The 19,179-nt window shown below is 40.2% G+C and overlaps 1 protein-coding gene across 2 annotated transcripts in view; it reads left to right on the forward strand.

Moving 5' to 3' along the window:
- The window catches only part of Itga8 (integrin subunit alpha 8), a 181,221-nt gene that overhangs the window by 85,582 nt on the left and 76,460 nt on the right, over nucleotides 1–19,179 (forward strand). For both annotated transcript variants that reach the window (XM_027405229.2, XM_035441486.1), the window contains 4 exons: nucleotides 9,330–9,375; nucleotides 12,033–12,140; nucleotides 17,677–17,732; nucleotides 18,493–18,647. In XM_027405229.2, coding sequence (XP_027261030.1) covers nucleotides 9,330–9,375; nucleotides 12,033–12,140; nucleotides 17,677–17,732; nucleotides 18,493–18,647 — 365 coding nt within the window. The remainder of the gene's footprint in view (nucleotides 1–9,329; nucleotides 9,376–12,032; nucleotides 12,141–17,676; nucleotides 17,733–18,492; nucleotides 18,648–19,179) is intronic.

The following is a 19,179-nucleotide window of genomic DNA, read 5'->3' on the forward strand; positions in this document are numbered from 1 at the left end:
AGTTTCCTTGACTGTTGAAACCCCGTAGAAACACACATCTCGGATGAAAGCTATGCAAGCTTGTGATTATTTGATAAATGTCCTTCTTAAAAGCAAGGGATGAGTATGGTTTGTTTACATTGGAGTCTTGGTGCTCAAACCATTGGCTGATAAAAAAAAAAAACACCAGGTAAAGACTAGGTGGGTAAGTGAATTACTGTATGAATGAATGAATGAATGGATAAACTTGAATCAATATGCCAACTACTTCACAGGCACATGTCTTTGCCTATGAATCATTGTCCCTATCTATCTTTAACTCACCACTGGCTTCTAACCCTACTGAAACTTAGTAAGTTACTTTATCTCTGTGTAGATGAGCTTGGGAATATAAGTAGAGATAATGAAAATGAACTTTAGTACTTCTCTCCTGGGGCTTCCACTTAAAGTGCTAGTTCATTCTTGGCAGCTTTAGCCCTTGCTCCTAGCCTTAGCTCAACTAGATTCATCAGCTGTTCGAGATGCTGTAGAGCTGTGTTAGATTTTTAACATCTATGACAAAATAAAAAATAACTTAAGGTATAATTGTTTCACTCTTAGTAGTTTTGGTTCATCATGGTGGGAGAAATGAAAAAGCAGCTTACACCAGAGAAGGTAGGGAGCACAGTATAGCAGTGACAGGAAAGACCATAGGAAGATGCAGCCCCCAAGAACACTATTCAGGATAATTGGGATCTAAAGCCTCCAGGAATCTACTTCCTCCAACCAGGCTCCACCTTCCACAGTGACACTTTTCAATTTCTGTTCAATTTCTAATCCAACTGTGGATCAAACATTGATAAAATCAAAGCCCCAGAGTCGAGTCATTTCTGGAAATGACTTCACAAACACAAGTGTGCTTTACTAATCAGCTAGATGCTTTTCAGGCCAGTCAAGTTCAAGATTGACATTAACCATCATACCAGGTAATATAAAGACTACTGCACTTGAAGTCAGGAGCCCATGTTCTCCCTTCTTCACCAGCACAAACCAGATTTACAGTCTTGCATATGTTAACCAAGATTTAACTAACCATAAAAACATTAACCAGACTACCATTCAGGATTGTTCTGGAGGCAATTTGAAATCTCTAAAATTATTGTGACTAGTCAATTATTCCCATTTCTCAACTCTTCCAGCCAAGTGGGGATGACAGGATGGTGTTCAGTTTCAAGGCTGAGGTTTGAGCTCTCTGCTTCAGACTCACTCCTGTGTCCTAAAATAATGACTCAAATAATTAATGTCTAAAACTTCCTATGAGAGGGTCCATTTGTGTGTGTGTGTGTGTGTGTGTGTGTGTGTACGCTCACTAGAAACTGCCGTGGTTGTTCCTGCCTGTGGCCGTAAAACCCATGGGCAAGTCTGTAGAACTCTTCCAGTTAGGCAGACTGTTCTCTGAGCAACTGAGCGACTCAATGGCAGTGGGAATGTGCTTGTGTCATGCAACGGGCTGGCTGTGGATCCGGGAGCACCTGTAGAGAGAGGTGGCTTTCCCAGTAAGCTAGTCCGCTATCCTGGTGGGACCCTTGGGCACTCCCAAACAGGGCCTAGGTTTGCAATATCCCACTTCTGACACCAGAATAATGTGAGAGTTACCAATATGGAGTCAGATAAAAATATAAGGGAATTTATTAGGGAGAAGACTTACTTACAGAGGGACCTAGCCAGCTGGCAGAGCAGGAGTAAGTACAGCAAGCCAAAGATGAAACAGAAGAAGGAAGCTCCACGTGCCTGCCCCTCACTCTTAAACCTCCTCAGGCATACCTGTAGCCAGCCCCTAGCAGGCGTGGTTATGGTGTCCCCTACACCAAGAGCTGTATACATACTAAGCAAGCATTCCACCACTTAGTACTCTGTCAGCTCTTGGCCTCAGTTTGGTGAGTTGTATGCTGGCCTCTGAGTGCCTGAAGACTAGAAGCCCCTATGCTCTGCCCATTGATGGGCCTAGGATGTCAGCAAAGCATGGCTTATAGTCTATGTTCAATAAGATGTTGAAGAATGAGGTGCCCAGACATGGAGCCACTAGTATAAATGCCATGCCTACCTCCCCTACTCCTCTCCAATCTGTAATTTTTATGTTTATGAAACCACAGATGGGTTGGGACAAGCAGAAAGCAAAAAGCAAAACAACAAAAGCCATATATTTCCTTCCAGTCCTGTGGACAAGAAGTCCAAAACCAAGATGGTAGCAGAGTTTGTTCCTTCCACAGCTCTTGCCTTGGTTTGTGTTGACCATCAAGTTCCTCAAGTGATCTCATGGTCTACTGTGCATATACTGGTTTTCTCTAACAACACCAGACCTATGGGATTAGAGCCTGCTATATGATACCGCTTTAAATTAACTACCCCCCCCCCACTGTACACACTCTCCAAGGTGCTTCCTAAAGAAGTTAGACTTCTGACATTATGAGATCTGTTTATTTTATGATTTTTTTATTTAAAAATAATTTTAGATATTTATGCAATGTATCTCAATCTCCCGCATTACCCCTTCCTATTCGCTTACTCCTTCTGAGCCCCTCCTCCTTCCCCCAAAGTGCCCATCTTACTTTTACGTCTTCGTTAAAGGTATACACTGCAGTACATGACACTTAGAAAGCATATAAAACCACATAATATTCTAATCATAGGAGTTTTCCCTCAGGCTGGATATGGGTGTCTTGAGAGCTTGTGACTTTTCTGGGGACTGGAAACTCATTTACTATAGGTTGAAAAAGGACCCTAGTCCTGAAGTAGCAAACTTTTCTCTGGGACTTTTGGCAGATGCCTGGACAGTACACATACATTATGCATCAGTGTGGCCCATGACAAGCACCAAGTGAAGTGATTTGTACAGTGACAATGAAATCAGAAGGTGGGGGATGGGTGGTCCTTGCAACCACAAGATGCTAATAACATGTAGAAAACTATTTTCATAAGGCACACTTATTGTTTGATATTCTGCTCTGATTTTTTGTGGGATATTTTTTAAAGGGAAAATAAACCCTTTGTAAATTACAATGCCGCAACCTAATACCACGTTCAAGCTCATAAATGTTTTTCTTCAGAGTTCATTTGGAAGCATTTCAGACAGATTGTTAGCATTATTGCTTTCTGGGATAAAATCAGGCTTTTTCTCTCAAACATTTCTTCCTCTACCCATAACCTTCCCCTCAGTAATATTTTGCATGTTGTGATAAAATAGCAAGAAAAGCAGCCTCTGTCTATTTTTAGATTAACACATTTGCCAAACTCTAATGCTGGTTTCCCACAGAAATGAGCTGTTTTTCTGCTACCCCAAACACCAATTGCTGTATTTCCAGACTTACACACTCCCTTCTTTAACCCCAGCATTCTATAACAGGTGTTCAGTCCTGTGATCCCTCTTAATATCCTCACTGCATTCAGAGAAACAGATCCTGATGGGTCCCCAGAATTTAAGTAAAGCCTACAGATTTTATTTAACTGCCTTTGCTGGTCTTTACATTCTTTAGGAATAGGTCTGGCAGAAATGGACCCTGAGACAGAGATGATTAGGGCCCGGAAAAGAATCTGTGATGTACAGGCAACAACAATCCCAAAACAAGAACCAAGAGTCAGTAGGTTCAGTCACAGAGGTGATAGCCAATGTCTGTGTATAGACTTGGAAAGCCAAGAACACACACACACACACACACACACACACACACACACACCTCTGCATGCATGATAAAGGCTACAATACAAAATAGAAGAGGTTGAGATTAGACATGAGAACACATAGAATAGCATTCATCTAAAACCAACCAATTCTATTATGCACTTTACTTTCTTGTTTTATGACCTTCAAAGGCTCTACCAGAGATCTTTTAGTGAATTGAGACCTTTCCAGAAGTCAGTGGCAAAGGAAAACAGGATTTGCAACTCCTAGTTCTTCACCTTCCATCCAACAAACTTTCATTTGACAGACAACACTGCATTTAAAACAGGGTTTCAAAGGTTCTAGAAGGAATTCAAGGAAAGACCATGTGCAAATCAAAACTGCCCTAAATGTAAATGAGTAATTCCATACATATATAACCACATATACACACCTATTTACTGTGACTTTCCAAACTTGGAAACAACTCTGAAGTCCCTTAGCCAGACCAGACAATCTAACTGTTGGCTGTCTGACATTAACTAGTCATGGTGGTACATACCTGTAATCCAGCACTTGGGAGTTGGAGGTGGGAGGATCTAGAATTCAAGGCTATATATCAGGTTCAAGGCTAGCCTGGACTATATGAGAGCCTGCCTCAAAAACAAATAAAGGACAGCAACAACAAAATTGCCTTCCAAGAAAATTACGTGAGTTTCCCTTCTGTTAAACCAGGCACATGAACTTGTGGCCTTCCACTAGTCCTGCCCAGTGCCAATCTTTCATCCTTCCAATTTAAAAGGCTAAAACCAATATCTCATTGTCCCTTTATTTGTAATATTTGATTACTAGTGAAATTAAATATCTTCCCATATATTTATTGGCAATAAATGTTTTATGTGAATTCTCCCCTTGTATTTTTTTCAGTGTGCTCATGGTTTTATCAACCTGTATGAGTTTGTTACAGATTAGGTATAAACAATAATGACAAACATTTATTTTTTTACTAGGTGCCAAACACTCTGGTAAACATTGACAAATAATAACCTTTGATCAGGCTGACAACATGGTAGCAATATTTCCCTGCTTCTTTGGTTCTTTCAAACGTGCTTGGGTATATTTGATAAAATTGTAATTTAAGAATTCCTGTAAAATCTCTTTATTTTCTCAATATTTAAGGTGCCCCTTTTGAGTTGTATTAAACTTTTGTTCTGCAAATATTAGCTTTCCATGTGTGTTCTTTTTGGGCATTCATTATTTTATCTGTTGTGTGGAAGATATGTATGCCCATTCGAGGACAGTGTGGGATATCAGGAATCTGTTATTGCTCTCTGTCTTATTGCTTTGGGACAGGATATATCACTGATTAAGAAGTTCACCATTTCAGCTAGTCTAGGTGCCTTTTTTGCCTCCAAATGCTGGAGTTAAAGGCATATGAAGTCATAACTTGTTTTTTATGTGGGTTCTGGGATATGAAGCAGGTCCTTCCCTCTCTCCAGATTTCTTTGGATGTTCTTATGGCACCCCCCTTGCCAAAACTAACCCAAATTAGTAAACCCTCTGTGTGTGTGTGTGTGTGTGTGTGTGTGTGTGTGTGTGTGTGTGTGTGTGTGTTTGCATGTACATGTCTGGCAATCAAAGATGGACAATGTGTGTTTTCCTCTGCCTTAGTTTTAGACAGTCTCTCACTGGACCTTAAGCACAGGCATACCGCTGGCATACCTGACCAGCAACCATCAGGAAGCACCTCTCTAGCATCTGAACTTGGATTCTCTCGCTCACACAGCAAAAACTTTGCCCACAGAACCAACATGGTTGGTTGAGTTCCAAAGTAAAAAAGGAACTGTCTGATGGCCTTTGTTGTGGCTGACTTCAGATTTGTGTGTTCCTCAGGCTGAGGGTACAAAAAGAAGGTTCCAGAAGGGAGGCTACATATGAGAAAGACTGCCTGGAACCTACAGAGTAGTTCATAGGTGTGTGAGTGACAGACTTCCCAAGGAAATGACCCTGGATGAAGGCTTAGTAGAGCAGTGTCACCTCTCCATCCCTCCTACATGGCTCTTCTCCTGAGAAGTCTCCTCTCCTTACTACATGCACCCCACCGTGTCCAAACCTCAAGCACACACTCCACACGAAGCCAGTGTTTGGGACAGAGTTTCAGCTCTAAGAATCCCTTCCTTGTGAGTGAGGTCATCCTGCAGCCCAAGCCCTCCTTTGGAAAGTTCAGCTCTTCCCTTCCTCTTTATTTAAAAATAACAGTTTTGGAGACTACAAAGACAAAGGCGTAGCACAGCTCTGGTGATTTCACATTTTAGGGGATTTTTTTCTTGCCAGATGATCTGCATTTATATTAAGTCTCCTTTCTGTTTTCTTAAGAGTACACTGTCCTTCCATCCAGAGGAAAACAAACTCCACTTCTAAGTCTAGTGAGCCCCTGACAAAGGCCTGAAGCATTTGGAGAACATTTTCTGATTGAGTGGAAAGAACTGATTTTAGTTGCCAGTTATTTCTTCTAGAAAAACAAAACAAAATAAAAACAGCTAATGTGTATATATGGAGAAGGGCAGCATTTTTCATTTGTTTATTTTCCAATTTGCCTTTGAGACATTTACTAATGGGAGGAAGTGAGTGGTGAGCTCATAGTATATGACCTGTTATCTAAAAGTAAGGGAGAGGGGAGAAAGTTTACATAGTTACAGATCTGCAGCTCATCGGCAAAAATACTTTGTCTCCAGAATATCCTTTCAGTATCTAAATCACGGGGCTGGTGACTATGGTCATTGGATAAAGGTGCTTGCAATCAAGCTTGCTGGCAGGAGTTAGACTTACTGAGAACAACATGGTTGAAAGATAAAGCTGACTCCCACCTAATCAGAGTTGTGTAGGAGTAGTTAAAGAATATTGTTTCTGGGTGTGCATACATATTTGTGCATGCATATATGCATATACACACAAACATATCTTTCTGTGTACATAAAGGATACATAGATACCTAAGTGGATGCACACACAAACATTCATCCCATATCTACACAATACACAGAAAAGCAGAGAGAAAAAGGGGAAATCTGCACAGTGCTTATCAAAACCAGTCCCATCTTTAGAAAGATAGATTGGTTAGAAATGAGACCAGAAAATCAATTCTCCTCCCTTAGAGAGATCTACCCAACTTGTGATCCTATTCATGAATGATTCTGGACTTTTCCAGCAGGCACAATACCAAGGTGGGGTCTCAAAAGACAAGCATGGTTTTCTGGTAGACAACTGTTTTCTTGGCCTCCAAATAGCTGTGGCTACAGTCTCGTGGAGAAAATTGGGGCCTATTTTGCCTATTAATTTTATTTTTTCCAGAGTTGGAAAATTCCCTCTCTGAGGCAGAGGAATTACAGTGCCTAAAGGGATGATCCTCTCCTTTGTCATTGTCTCGGAGATTCTTAGCTTTAATAACGATCTGACTGTGACAGAGCCTCTATGTCACTCTCTAGACTTGGAAGGGTGTGTGCACATGAGTACACTTCTTCCAGTATAGCCAAGGGCACGTGGAAAACAGCAGAATTTCTACCTGATTTCCACTAACCTGTTTTCGTAAGTGTTGCAGTTCTCAAAGCTGCTCACCCTTAGAATACGATCGTAGTTGCATTTATGCTCTTATCTGCCAGATTTTGTATCTGGCCTGATATCACAGAAGCAAGGATTTATCTCCTTTTTCATTTATTTTAACCCATACTATTGCATGTAGTCTTTGACTATATGAATTCAAAGATTCCTGCCCTGGAAGGGTTTATAATCTCATGTTCTTTCACTTTTTTTTATCAGATAGTCCTCTCTCTCTCTCTCTCTCTCTCTCTCTCTCTCTCTCTCTCTCTCTCGTGTGTGTGTGTGTGTGTGTGTGTGTGTGTGTGTGTGTGTTCATTACAATGGTATGTACGTATGTACATGTGTATGTGTGTGGCATTTGAGTGTATGGGTGGTCATGTGCATACATGACCATGAAAAAGCCAGAAAAGGACATTGGGTGTCTTCCTCAATTGCTGCCCATCTTACAGTTTTCCCACCAAAGTGTAAGTTCATAGTTTCTGCTAAACTGGCAGGTCACTGAGTTCTTGGGATCCACCTGTGTCTGTCCCCCAATGCTGGAGTTAGGCAAAATATTGTCTGTTTTTTTTTTTTTTACATGGTTCTGGGGATTCAAGCGAAGGTCCTCATGCTTGTGAAGCAAGGACTCTTACCCATTGAGACCCTTCAAATAAATTTTTTAAATTCATCTCTTTAGGTACAAGGTCCAATATTTGGATATAAATATTTCACTTTACTTAGTGCTAAGAACAAAGCCCACAACCCCTCTTGAATCAGTTTGTGTAACAGAGCTGTCCATCTGCTGTCATGGCAACAGATGAAGATTCAAGTGAGGCTGCCCATGTTACATTCATCTCAGATTTGGAGCCTGCGAGTAAAAATTAAGAAGAGTTCATGTTCTGGTGGCAGTAAAAACAATGCACTAATATCCTCAATGAGGCACCTGTAACAGAGAATATGTGTGAAAATAGTCAGGGAAGTTGAAACTCTAATATAAGTCATTGAGACGATTTTTAAAACTGGAAGACTTAGCAACAAAGGCATCCTGCAGAAACTGGCTACACTGCAGCCCCCTTCATGGCTCTCTTCAGATGGCTTGCATTTGACTTTCTCAAACAATAGCATGCCCAGTGTCACCTCAGAGTCAAGTTCTAAATCTCCTATTCCAGACTCTGTGTTTACAAAACAGAATGGCTTTGTCTCAGGTTTTGATCTTGGAGATGTTTGAGCCCATTTCTTTTCTTTTTTATTACTTAAATTAGAAACAAGCTTCTTCCATATGTCAACCCCAGTTCCCCCTCAGTCCTGTCCTCCCCAGCCCCCCACTGACCTCCCATCCCAAACCCCCTCTGCTCAAAGTCTGTCATATCATTTGGAGCAGGGCCTAGACCCTCCCAAGTGTGTCCAGGCTGCGAGAGCATCCCTCCATTGAGCCCATTTCTTAAGAGAAAATATTTAATGAAAATTATTGTATCTTAGACTGAGTGTTCCCCCCAAACAGACATTAAGCCACAGACTAGAAAACAAATTGTATATTGGAGGAATTAGCCTGCAAAATATTGATAGGGAAAGGATGAAGGAAGACTCATAGAAGATGGGTGCAATTAGGAGAATCACAAATCTGGATGTCACTGAAGGGAGCTATGGCTTTCTTTGGCTGGGGACATCTAGAACACAGGAGGGACATCCCTCCAAGTGACTCCACTTGGACAGGGAACCTGTATGTCTATTGCCCAGTTCCAGCTCCCAGCCCTCAGTGGTTAATGCAGATAAGGCTGAGCCTCCCTTCCTAGAAATGCACAAGACAGAAGTCTTTAGAAGTCTGCTTTTTTTCTTTTCTGGTTATGTAATATTCACATGTACATAGTGAGAGATCTAGAGATGGGACCCAAGCATAACCACAAAATGGATTTACAATTTTTACATACCTTATATACACAGCCTGAAGGTAATTTTATAAAAAATTTTAAAATAATTTTGTGTATAAAACAAGGGTTCTGGTGTGGAATTTTCCACTCATAGCATCATGTTGGTGCCCAAAATGTTTCAGGTTGGGAGGGCATTTCTGACAGGGGTTTTTGGATTAGGAATGCTTGATTACTTCTAAAAACTTATGCATGTATTTTGATTTTTTTAAGATTTACTTGTAGGAGCATTTGGAAAAGGGAAAGTAGCTGTCTACAGGTATGTGGTTGCTGGCATGTAAATATTCATCTGCTTTAAATGTATTTTCTTTATGTTGCTAGTTTTGCCTTTAAGACTCCAAAGACCTATTCTATTCTACTTGTTTATCCTGAAGAATGTTCCTATGTCCTTTTAAAATTCTGGGTATAGTTTTCCTTCTGTTTTGCATGTTTCTCCTATTTCTATGTATTTTTATTCCCATACTTCATGAGCAAACCTCCAGGTCCTAACAATATAACTGACATTAACTAAGGTATTAAACTCTTCAAATCAGAAAATGACCCATGTTTTAGATGGATCTAAACTTGGACTATCTATGCTTTGGGAGTCATCAGTGTCCATACATGTAGGACAGAATTGTGGCTGGGAGAACATGACTATTTACCCTTACTCCTACATCCAAGTGTGGACAAGAAGTTGGGAATAAAACATACCAGGAGTCATCCCTGCCAGAAGCAAGCCTGCTGCAGCACTAACACAACAAACCTGGGTTCAGAACCTGACTCTTCCACATGCCAACTGTTCGGTCATTTCAGGAAAACCTCCTATAGCAGTGCTTCTCAACCTTCCTCATGCTGCAACCCTTCAATAGAGATCATCATGTTGTGGAGACCCCCCCCCAGCCATAAGATTACTTTCGTTGCTGCTTCATAACTGTAATGTTGCTACTGCTATGAATCATTTGGAGATAGAAGTTTACCCAGGGGGTCACTACTCACAGGTTGAGAATCACTGTCCTGTCACCTTCTGAGTCTCTGATTATCATTTAAAAACTGAGATAAACTTACCTTAGGAGATTATTTCTGTTCAAAGGTGAGGATCTGTATGCAAATTATGCTGAGTAATAACTGGTTAGGTAGTTGAGCTTTCTCAAAACGTTTAATATGAATCCAGGGGTCTAGGTCAAGATTTCAAGACAAAATCATACATGGATGCATGCATACAGACCTGCATGTGCAGGTGTCCTAGGGATGTGATGCTAACGTGGCTAACTTCCAGAGAGACCCTATGATTAGCTTTCCTCAAATCAGCAGCTTTTCTTCTCAGTCCCAATATAAATGCATCATGGACTGATTTGTGTCAGCTATTCTTATTTAGGATACAGAGACTCCAAGAGCTGAAAAAGCACCTCCTTATGGCTAAAAATTTACAGCACCAAGAATCTTGCTCTGTCTGCCACACTCCAAATCCACCACAGCTCCATGCCAATCTCATATTTTCCATGAGCTGCTCCAGCCTATTGCTGGCACAGGACACAAATGCATGCCAGTCTTTGGAGACAATCCTGTAACAGGCAGCTCTGCCAAAAGACACCCCAATACCCACCCCAGAACCTTCTTCTCCATCCTTGAGGGGACTATCACCCTCACTTCCTCCACTCACTCCCCTTTCTTCTCAAAGGTGATTGCCCAGCAAATCTCTGGCATGCCCCAAACCATTTTATCATTGTAGTCCCCTGTCCCCAGAGCTGGAGATAATACAATTTTGAAAATAAAATGATACAGATAACATTAAGAGGCTGGAAAGAAATCCCAGTGACCCCCATGTTGTTATTGTGAAACTGTTTGAAAGTAGTTTGCACAGCATTTTGCCTCTTGACGTGACCCTCCATTCTGGCTGTCAAAAGAAACCTACTTAGCATTGCATCAGTGGTACACTTAACTCTGGAGATCTTGGCTCCCAGCTAGTATCTCTTATAATGCAGTTTCAAAAGCTGCTCTGCTGTCCTGCTCTGTAATTTACTCTCTTGTCTTGCTACCCTCTGTAGAGTGGCTCCAATGGCATTCACACCCATCCCTTGCCTCAGATACGACTGTTAGAATCACCTGAGAATGTGTTGAAAATTCCAACCTTTGCCCTTACCCCAGAGGTTCTAGTTCCATTGACCATGATAATGTCTGGGAGTACTGTTTGTTTGAAAGTTCCCTGAGTAATTATATTGTGCAGACAGGATTGAGACCACTCCTCTGGGTTAAGTGCAGAATTGTCTTGTAAACCCAGTCTCATGTGTTCTTAAATCTGCAAAGCTTAGCTAGAAAATTACCAATCAGGTTGAAAAATTGTCAATGAGCCAACAAAATTCAAAAGCCTCAAGTACTTATTATGAGCAGTATATCTTGGAGTTGGAGAGGTGGCTTAATAGTTAAGAGAGCTTGCTGTTCTGCAGAAGATCCAAGTTTGATACCCATATCCCACATGGGGTGACTCCCAACTACCTGTAACTCCAGCTCCAGGACATCTGATGCCCTCCCTGGATTCTACAGTCACCAGCATGTGTACACACACATGCCATACACATAGATAAAAATAAAACAAATCTTTAAATAAAATATATGTCTCCTTACATATGGACACAGGGCTCCAAAAAAGTCATGAGCTGTATTATAATCACAATATTTTTATGACAATATAGTGAGTCCACTCCAGAAAGAAATCATGTCAATAGATGTAACATCCTTGACAGACCTCCAGAACCCAGTGTTCAGAGATCTCTACTCTCAGGTGGTTTAGAGGGTATCATTTGAGTGTGGTGCCCACTTGTTCATGCCAAGAGCAGAATTCATTGTACCAGGCCAGGTACGTTGGCAATGACCTCTAGAAGAAGAGTTCCATTCATCAGGAAAAGATTCCACTCATGCCCAACTCTCTCCCTACAGAGCAAGGCCAGTTGTAACAGTGGATGCCCAGCTCCTGCTACACCCGATGATTATCAACCTTGAAAATAAAACTTGCCAGATTCCAGAATTCCCGACACCTGTAGCCTGGTAAGTTAGCCAAGTGCTACACACATTCTAACATAGGGTTTAATATCCTAGATCTTATTTAGTTTTTTAAAAACTGCAGATTTGGTTGTGTAATGTCTGGGGTAGAGCCTGAGGTCATGTACATTGCATATCCAGAAAAATCTTCAAGACCAAGATTGAGCAGCAAAGACCAAATCTTTGCAGAGGATGGTGGTGTAATGCTGAGCTCTGACTGTGGGCTTAGACAAAGGCTAGTGCTCTAACCTACAGACCTACAGGCTCTGAGATTTAAAAAAAAAGACCAAAACATTTTGGAAATTGCCATTAAGCTCACTAAATGTTAATCAATCAAAAACCACTCCAAAATACGACTCTTACTTGTGCATATATTGTGAACACCACTTTTGAGATCTATTGTGTCTCTTTTTTTTAAAATAAATAAACTAGACTGGATTACTTAGTTTCATATGCTGAAAATAGCAATTTTGTAACTTGGCATGTACAACTGGACAGAAGGTCAATGTTATAAAAAAGGAGATTTTGTACACTGACCTGTTCTTATGACCATAATACAAGGTCAAAGGGGACAATAGGAGACATAGTTTACCCAGCTTTTGACTTATGTCTGTCACATGAAATGCCAAAATGGAACTGTGTTATAACACATCCCAAGAAAAGAAAAATACCAGTTTGTTTGTTAGTGTGGAGGTCCCCGACATTGTGTTGGCCCATAGTACCAGGGCATTTCTTCTGGAAAATCAACAAACGTCTTCGAGATTCACCTTCATTTTCCAGGGTAACTGTTCCATTCTTGAAAATATCAGAATAAAGAACAAGCCATCCTTCACCCAGAGAAGCTATTTCCAGCACATTGGAGCATACTGCTGATAGCCTTTTGACAGGCGTTCCAGTGGGAGTCAAAGCTATGGGGGTGGGTAGAGTTCCAGTGTGAGGAGTTCCCTATGTGGGAAGGGCCGTCCTTTCCTTTAACTGCCTTTGAAAGTAGTTGGGAAATGCCCCGAGCAAACTTTAAAATGGTTTTAAACCATAAAATAGTATAATGGAAACCTGATCTGAGAGACTATGTGAAAGAGCCAGCATTTCCCATTGCCTGGCGTGATTAAATGAACACTAAATGAACTGTGAGTGCCATTTGGCTGTGAGCATTAAAACTCTAATATTCTCCAAGGAGCCCTCTATTCACACCTTCAAAACCCTAGGTTTCCACACTGCCTTCTGTTAAGCAGGATGGCAGCACTCCAGTGTAGGATATGTTTATTTTGAAATAGATGATTTTTTCCTAAAGAGTTTTAGTTTTGTGGATTGAAAATAAAAAAGAGGTTGAAGTCTTTTTCAAAAGAATATAGCACTATTTGCTTTTGTTCAGGAAAAAATAATCTTTGAAAATGTTCATACATGTATAGAATGTATCTTGTTCATATCCTCCCCTCCATTCCCACTTGCCACCAGGACCCTCATCACACCTCCCTCACAACTTAATGTACTTCTTTTGTGGTTATTTATTTAACCCGGGTCCAGTTAGTGCTGCTAATACAGGCATGGATGGTGTTATTCATAGGGCACTGAAAACCCACCAGTGTTGACACTGCAGAGGAAAAGCTATTGTCATCCAGGCTGCCATCAACGGCCAATAGCCTCTCAGCTAATGCCTTTCCTTTCCGTCAACCATCTCCTTGTTGCTTGGAGTCACATTACTGAGATAAAATGTACTTTGTTCTATCAACAAATTTTACTAATGTTGCTTAATTGTATCCTATTACTGTTACTTAACTCTATGGCATCCTTTTCTGCAGATACTTAACTTTCAAGTGCAAAAGTTTTCATGTGTTTCAGAGTACTGGGAGACAAAGTTGGGGATTGGGGGTGTATCTCAGTGGTAGAGTGGCCTGTGTTCTAGCCTCAGAACCCCAACCAGCCACCGGGACAGAAGACAGGAAGCACACAGCTTACCCATGTAGAATATTTCATGCAGTTTACCCAGAGTGCTTGACAAGCGTCTTCGCTGTGACACTGGGCTGGTTTGGCATGAGCTTGCACTGCAGATGAACCCTTTGGCAAACTCACAAATCATTCCACACTTCTTTCCATATGGATTTGTGTGTTATTCAGTCAGCTGTCTGGTTTTACAAAATATCTGCTGTTGGCATTGCTCAGTTAGAAAAAAGGGCAGTGAAATTCAGCATAATAAATATTAAGATAATTGGTTACTAATGAGAAAAACTGCTGACTTTTTTCTATTTTATAAACAAAGCAAACTACATCTCCAATCTGAGAAAAGAGGTTTTTTTAGATAGGAATGACATCATGTAAAATCATATACTTTTCATCATTAAAGTAGAGTTGAATTGATAATGGCCCAATGAGATGGGTGAACTGGTAAAGGAACTTACCACATAAGCCTCAGGACCAGAGTTCAGTCCCCAGAACCCAAGCAAAGGTGGAAGGAAAATCAATTCTACATAATTGTCCTCTGATCTCCACGTGAGCTTCACGGCATGTGTGTTCCCCAACACACAGGCATCAAGGACATACATGGTCAATAATATATAAATTAGTAAGAGTGATTGTTTGCTTTGTACTTCCATTGTTGTTTTGTGCATGTGTGTGGTCTTTGTGATATATATGAAATGTACATATATGCATATGTATGTGTATGTGTTTGTGCATATATGCACATGGGTGTGTACATACAGGTGTGCAGAGGCCACAGGTTGATATCAGGTATCTTTCTTAATCAATCTCCATCTTAGTTTTGAGAAAGGGTCTCCCATTGAACCTCAATCTCCCTAATTAGGCTACTGTGGCTGGCCAAAAGCCCTAGAGCAATGGTTCTCAACCTTCCTAATGCTGCAACCATTTATTATAGTTCCTCATGCTGTGGTGACCCCCAACCAAAAAATTATTTTCATTGCTACTTCCTAACTGTAGCTTTGCCACTGCTATGAATCACAATGTAAATATCTAATATTCAGGATATCTGATGTGAGACCTGTGTGAATGGGTTATTTGACCCCCAAGGGAATCTTGACCCACAGGTTAAGAACCACGGCCCTAGAGTCACTTGTCTTACTTCTTCCCCACCCCAAACCCAGCCCTGGGATGACTACTGTTGGGCATGGGGGTTTTACTTGGATGCTGGTGATCCAAATCCAGATTGTTCCCGCTTGTTCAGCAAGCACTGGACCAACCCAGCATCTCCTACATCTGGCTTTGTATTTTAAAACCAGATTTCACATTTATCTCATTTCTCATCATACACAGCCATGAACAGAGTTACACCACAAGCTCATTTTTCACTGGTTCATGGGTGGGGGGCAGGGAAATTGTGTGAGGATCATGTTGTATACATCCTGCCTTCTGTGTATGGCAGTCTGTCTGCTGATAGTTTCATTTGGATATACACAATGAGAACGCTCAGTTGATTTCATGTAGTTTTTGTTTGGCTTTGTTTTATTTTTTCAATAAAAATGTTGAGACTAATGGGCTTTACTGAATTTGAACATAAATCATAGATTGAAGTTGTATTTAAAATTAAGTCATATTTTATAGTTTTGCCTGATACAATTCATAATTATGTATTGAGCTGAGAATGGACCTGGCTCCTCACTATATATCTATAGATATATAGATACAAATACTTTTCTGTATTTAGAATGGATATGGTCATCCACTGTTGTAGAATTTTGAAATTTTCTTTTTAGTTTAGAATAGAACTATGGAAAAACTGCCACTTTGAAAGGATATGTTAACTAGAGTCATCTTCAACTGGTGGGTTCTAGTTGAAATGCTACTATCAATAATTTAGCAGGCTATAGAAGTTATATTAAATTTGAATGAAAAAAGTTAAAGCCATCCAATTGTTAATGATGTTGAAGCAACAGAAAGGGAGAGCTAAGAAAGAAACACAAATGTACTCTGACACAATTTATAAACTAAGATAAAGCCTTCAAGTGACAACATCATTTATCAAATTCCTTCTTTCCAAAGACTCAACATCCGTTTTCAGAGCTACAACTTTCTTTGTGAAATCTATATTGCTTCATGTTATACAAAAGAAATTATTGTATGTAAATTCATTTTAATTTTATGTATTGATAACTTTGCCATAAATGTGGATTTATTTTGCCAAAGCTCTGTCTATGCTGAGGAATGGTGAGTAAAACATAGGTCAGTGGACAATGGTAACACATACCAAGTGCATATGGAAAAGCTGGGGATGAAAAAAAATGCATGTCAGAAAATTGAAAGATATAATTTCCTACCCACCTTCCATGAATAATTCTAATTAAAGTAGAAGTGGGCTGCATTTGTGATTTCTCTGGGGAAATGGAATAAACACTTGTAATAGCACAGACATCTCAGGAAACTTTTGGCTAAATGGTGTGTGGCGGATTTCTTACCCTGAAGGGGGACATTAACTGAGGTCATGGAGATAGATGAATCCCAGATGTGACACATTTTTGTTACGTTTGACACAGGAAGCTGACATCCAATTAAAGCATGATTGGAGAATATTGACTTCTTTTGAATTCCAAAGAAATACTCAATCATACTAGAATTTTCTTAGTAGAATCCTGAAGACAGTCACTAAATCATGCATTCTCTTGCATCTTTACTTTCAGAGCAAAGGCTCTGGCGACAATCCTGGCTGTTAGACTATTTCAGGAGGGAGGTGAGAATATTAGAAAGTTAAGTGGAGACCTCTCATCCAGTCTATGGTCATAGCCCAGGCCAAGTTCAGGTCATGGGACAATCACCACAAACATTTCTTGGATGGTGGCTAGTGCATGCTGAAGGCAAAATTACAAGGTGTCTTCAGTTGTCACAGCCTTTACACCCATATCACTGTGTACACTTGGCTCAAGTTAACCCTTTTAACTTTCTCTCCCACCTCTTCTTTCCCTCCACCCCATCATTATCTCACTCCTTGCAAGTCGCTGAGTTCCAGTCTCCCTCCAGCAGTGTGGTTGATTGCTGTTAACATCAGCATGTTGTTCCATGATTAAAATTAAATTCACAGGCCTTGCCATGACTTCAAAGCCATGTTTGCCACCCATCAACCGAACCAGCCAACCTCAGCTTGCCAGTAGCTCTAACCACACTGAAAAGTCTTCAGTTGCCTCAAGTGGAGCCATGTTTTTGCTATTGTCCATGCTTTTCCATAACATTTCCCACTGTGTTGCCCAGTTCTTTACTTCATGGTGCAAGGAAAATTTTCATATTTATTCATTGCATAAAGACAGTGGGTGTTATTAATAAATTGACTAAATCTCTATCAATATTTTCAAGGATTTGCCTACCTATGCAAAGTTCCTTGTTTCAATTGTATTAGTATTGTGTCAAGCTGGTGGGAGTGTGTTTGTGTTTATGTGTGTATATGTGTGGTGTGTGTGCATGCACACATGTGTATATGTTTGTATAATTAAACATATAGAAGGAAATGATGTGTTTTGTCTGGAAGGAATGGAAGAAAGATTTCTCTCTTAGATTAAGAACTTTATTAACCAACAAATTACTGACTACTGTTTTCCCACAGCTTTTCTTTAAGAGTCTGTGCATCTGTAGCAGGCCAGAGCATTTCAAATACAATAGGTGAGCATATTTTTTATTTTTATGCTGTCCTTTACAAAGAAAACATGACATATTTCTCAGCACAGATAGTAGAAAACTAAAGGATCCTTTATTAAAACTCAAATTTCTATTGTACATTTAAAGACCTTTAATTAATACTACTTTAAATGTTGGCATTAGCTACAAAAAACATAATTGTTGGAAAGTGATATGTTTTTTATATATACATTTATATACTAAGTAACAAAATATGGGCTGAAGAGATAGCTTGGTTGTAAAGTGCTTGCCTTGCAAGCATGAGGACCTAAGTTTGATCCTTGGTACTATATAAAAGCCAAATAAGACAGAGTGTTTCTGAGTGCTGGAGAGGTGGAGACAGGCACTCCCTAGATCTCACTGACTAGCCATTTTAGCCAAATTGGTGAGCTCCAGGCTCAGTGAGAGACCCTGTCTCAAAAAATAAGTGGGTTGGGGGGAAAATCAAGTTAGATACACAGTGTCAACCTCTGGCTTCCACTTGCACACATACTCACAGATACACAAATGTGCACATATAAACACATGCACACACATACAACACACATGCATGCAAAGCCACCATACAGTTATATACTGGGCAATATTTTTTTAATATTCCTTCAGCTTATGGATCATTTGATCCAAATTTGAAAAGAAAAAGTTTTCCTTTAGTAAGCCACTTGTAATGAGTCCCTGACCAACAGCATTGTATTCCCAATGCTTTTCCTCCTGTGATTTTGTTTACCCTCTCTCTGTCCTCTAGCTCTGGTAGCCGAGGTGCAGCTAGATTTCCTGAAGCAAAAGGGAGCCATCAAGCGGACACTCTTCCTCCACAACCACCAGTCCCATCTCACCTTTCCCTTTGTGATAAAGCAGCAGAAATCCATCCACTGCCAGGACTTCATCGTTTACCTTCGAGTAAGTTTTCTAGAAACCACTTCTGGGCATCTCACATTCAAATCCAAATTCCAGCTGTTTCTATCTAGTTAACCATCACACTTGCCACAGACCTCCCATCTGTCTACTTTCATTTTCCTGGGAGGAAACTCTAGTTTAAGGCTGACTACTTCTTGCTGACCCTGACTTCAACTAACCCAATGATTTGTTGCTATTAATTTCTAGGGCTTTTTTTTTTTTTTGGCTTTGAACAAAATCTTGATAATAGCGATTAGCTCAGGTGACTTTCCTTTCTAGCTGCCTCCCCTCTCCCATACATAAAAGTTCAACACAATTTATTTGATTTTTTTTTAAACCTGTGTGAGTATATCCTGTTAGATTTTATCAGGATGCACTTAGAGCTGGCTTGGGAAAAATATTTAGACAACCAAATTTTCACTCAAAATAATTTGTAACTGTGTTTTTTAAAGGTGATGTGTTTTTACAAATTCTCATGAAATTGAAAATTCAAAATATCCGGAACCCAATTATCCACTGTCATGCTGCCAGTTGT

Source organism: Cricetulus griseus, chromosome 3 (assembly GCF_003668045.3).
Source record: "Cricetulus griseus strain 17A/GY chromosome 3, alternate assembly CriGri-PICRH-1.0, whole genome shotgun sequence".
NCBI classification, from domain to species: domain Eukaryota; kingdom Metazoa; phylum Chordata; class Mammalia; order Rodentia; family Cricetidae; genus Cricetulus; species Cricetulus griseus.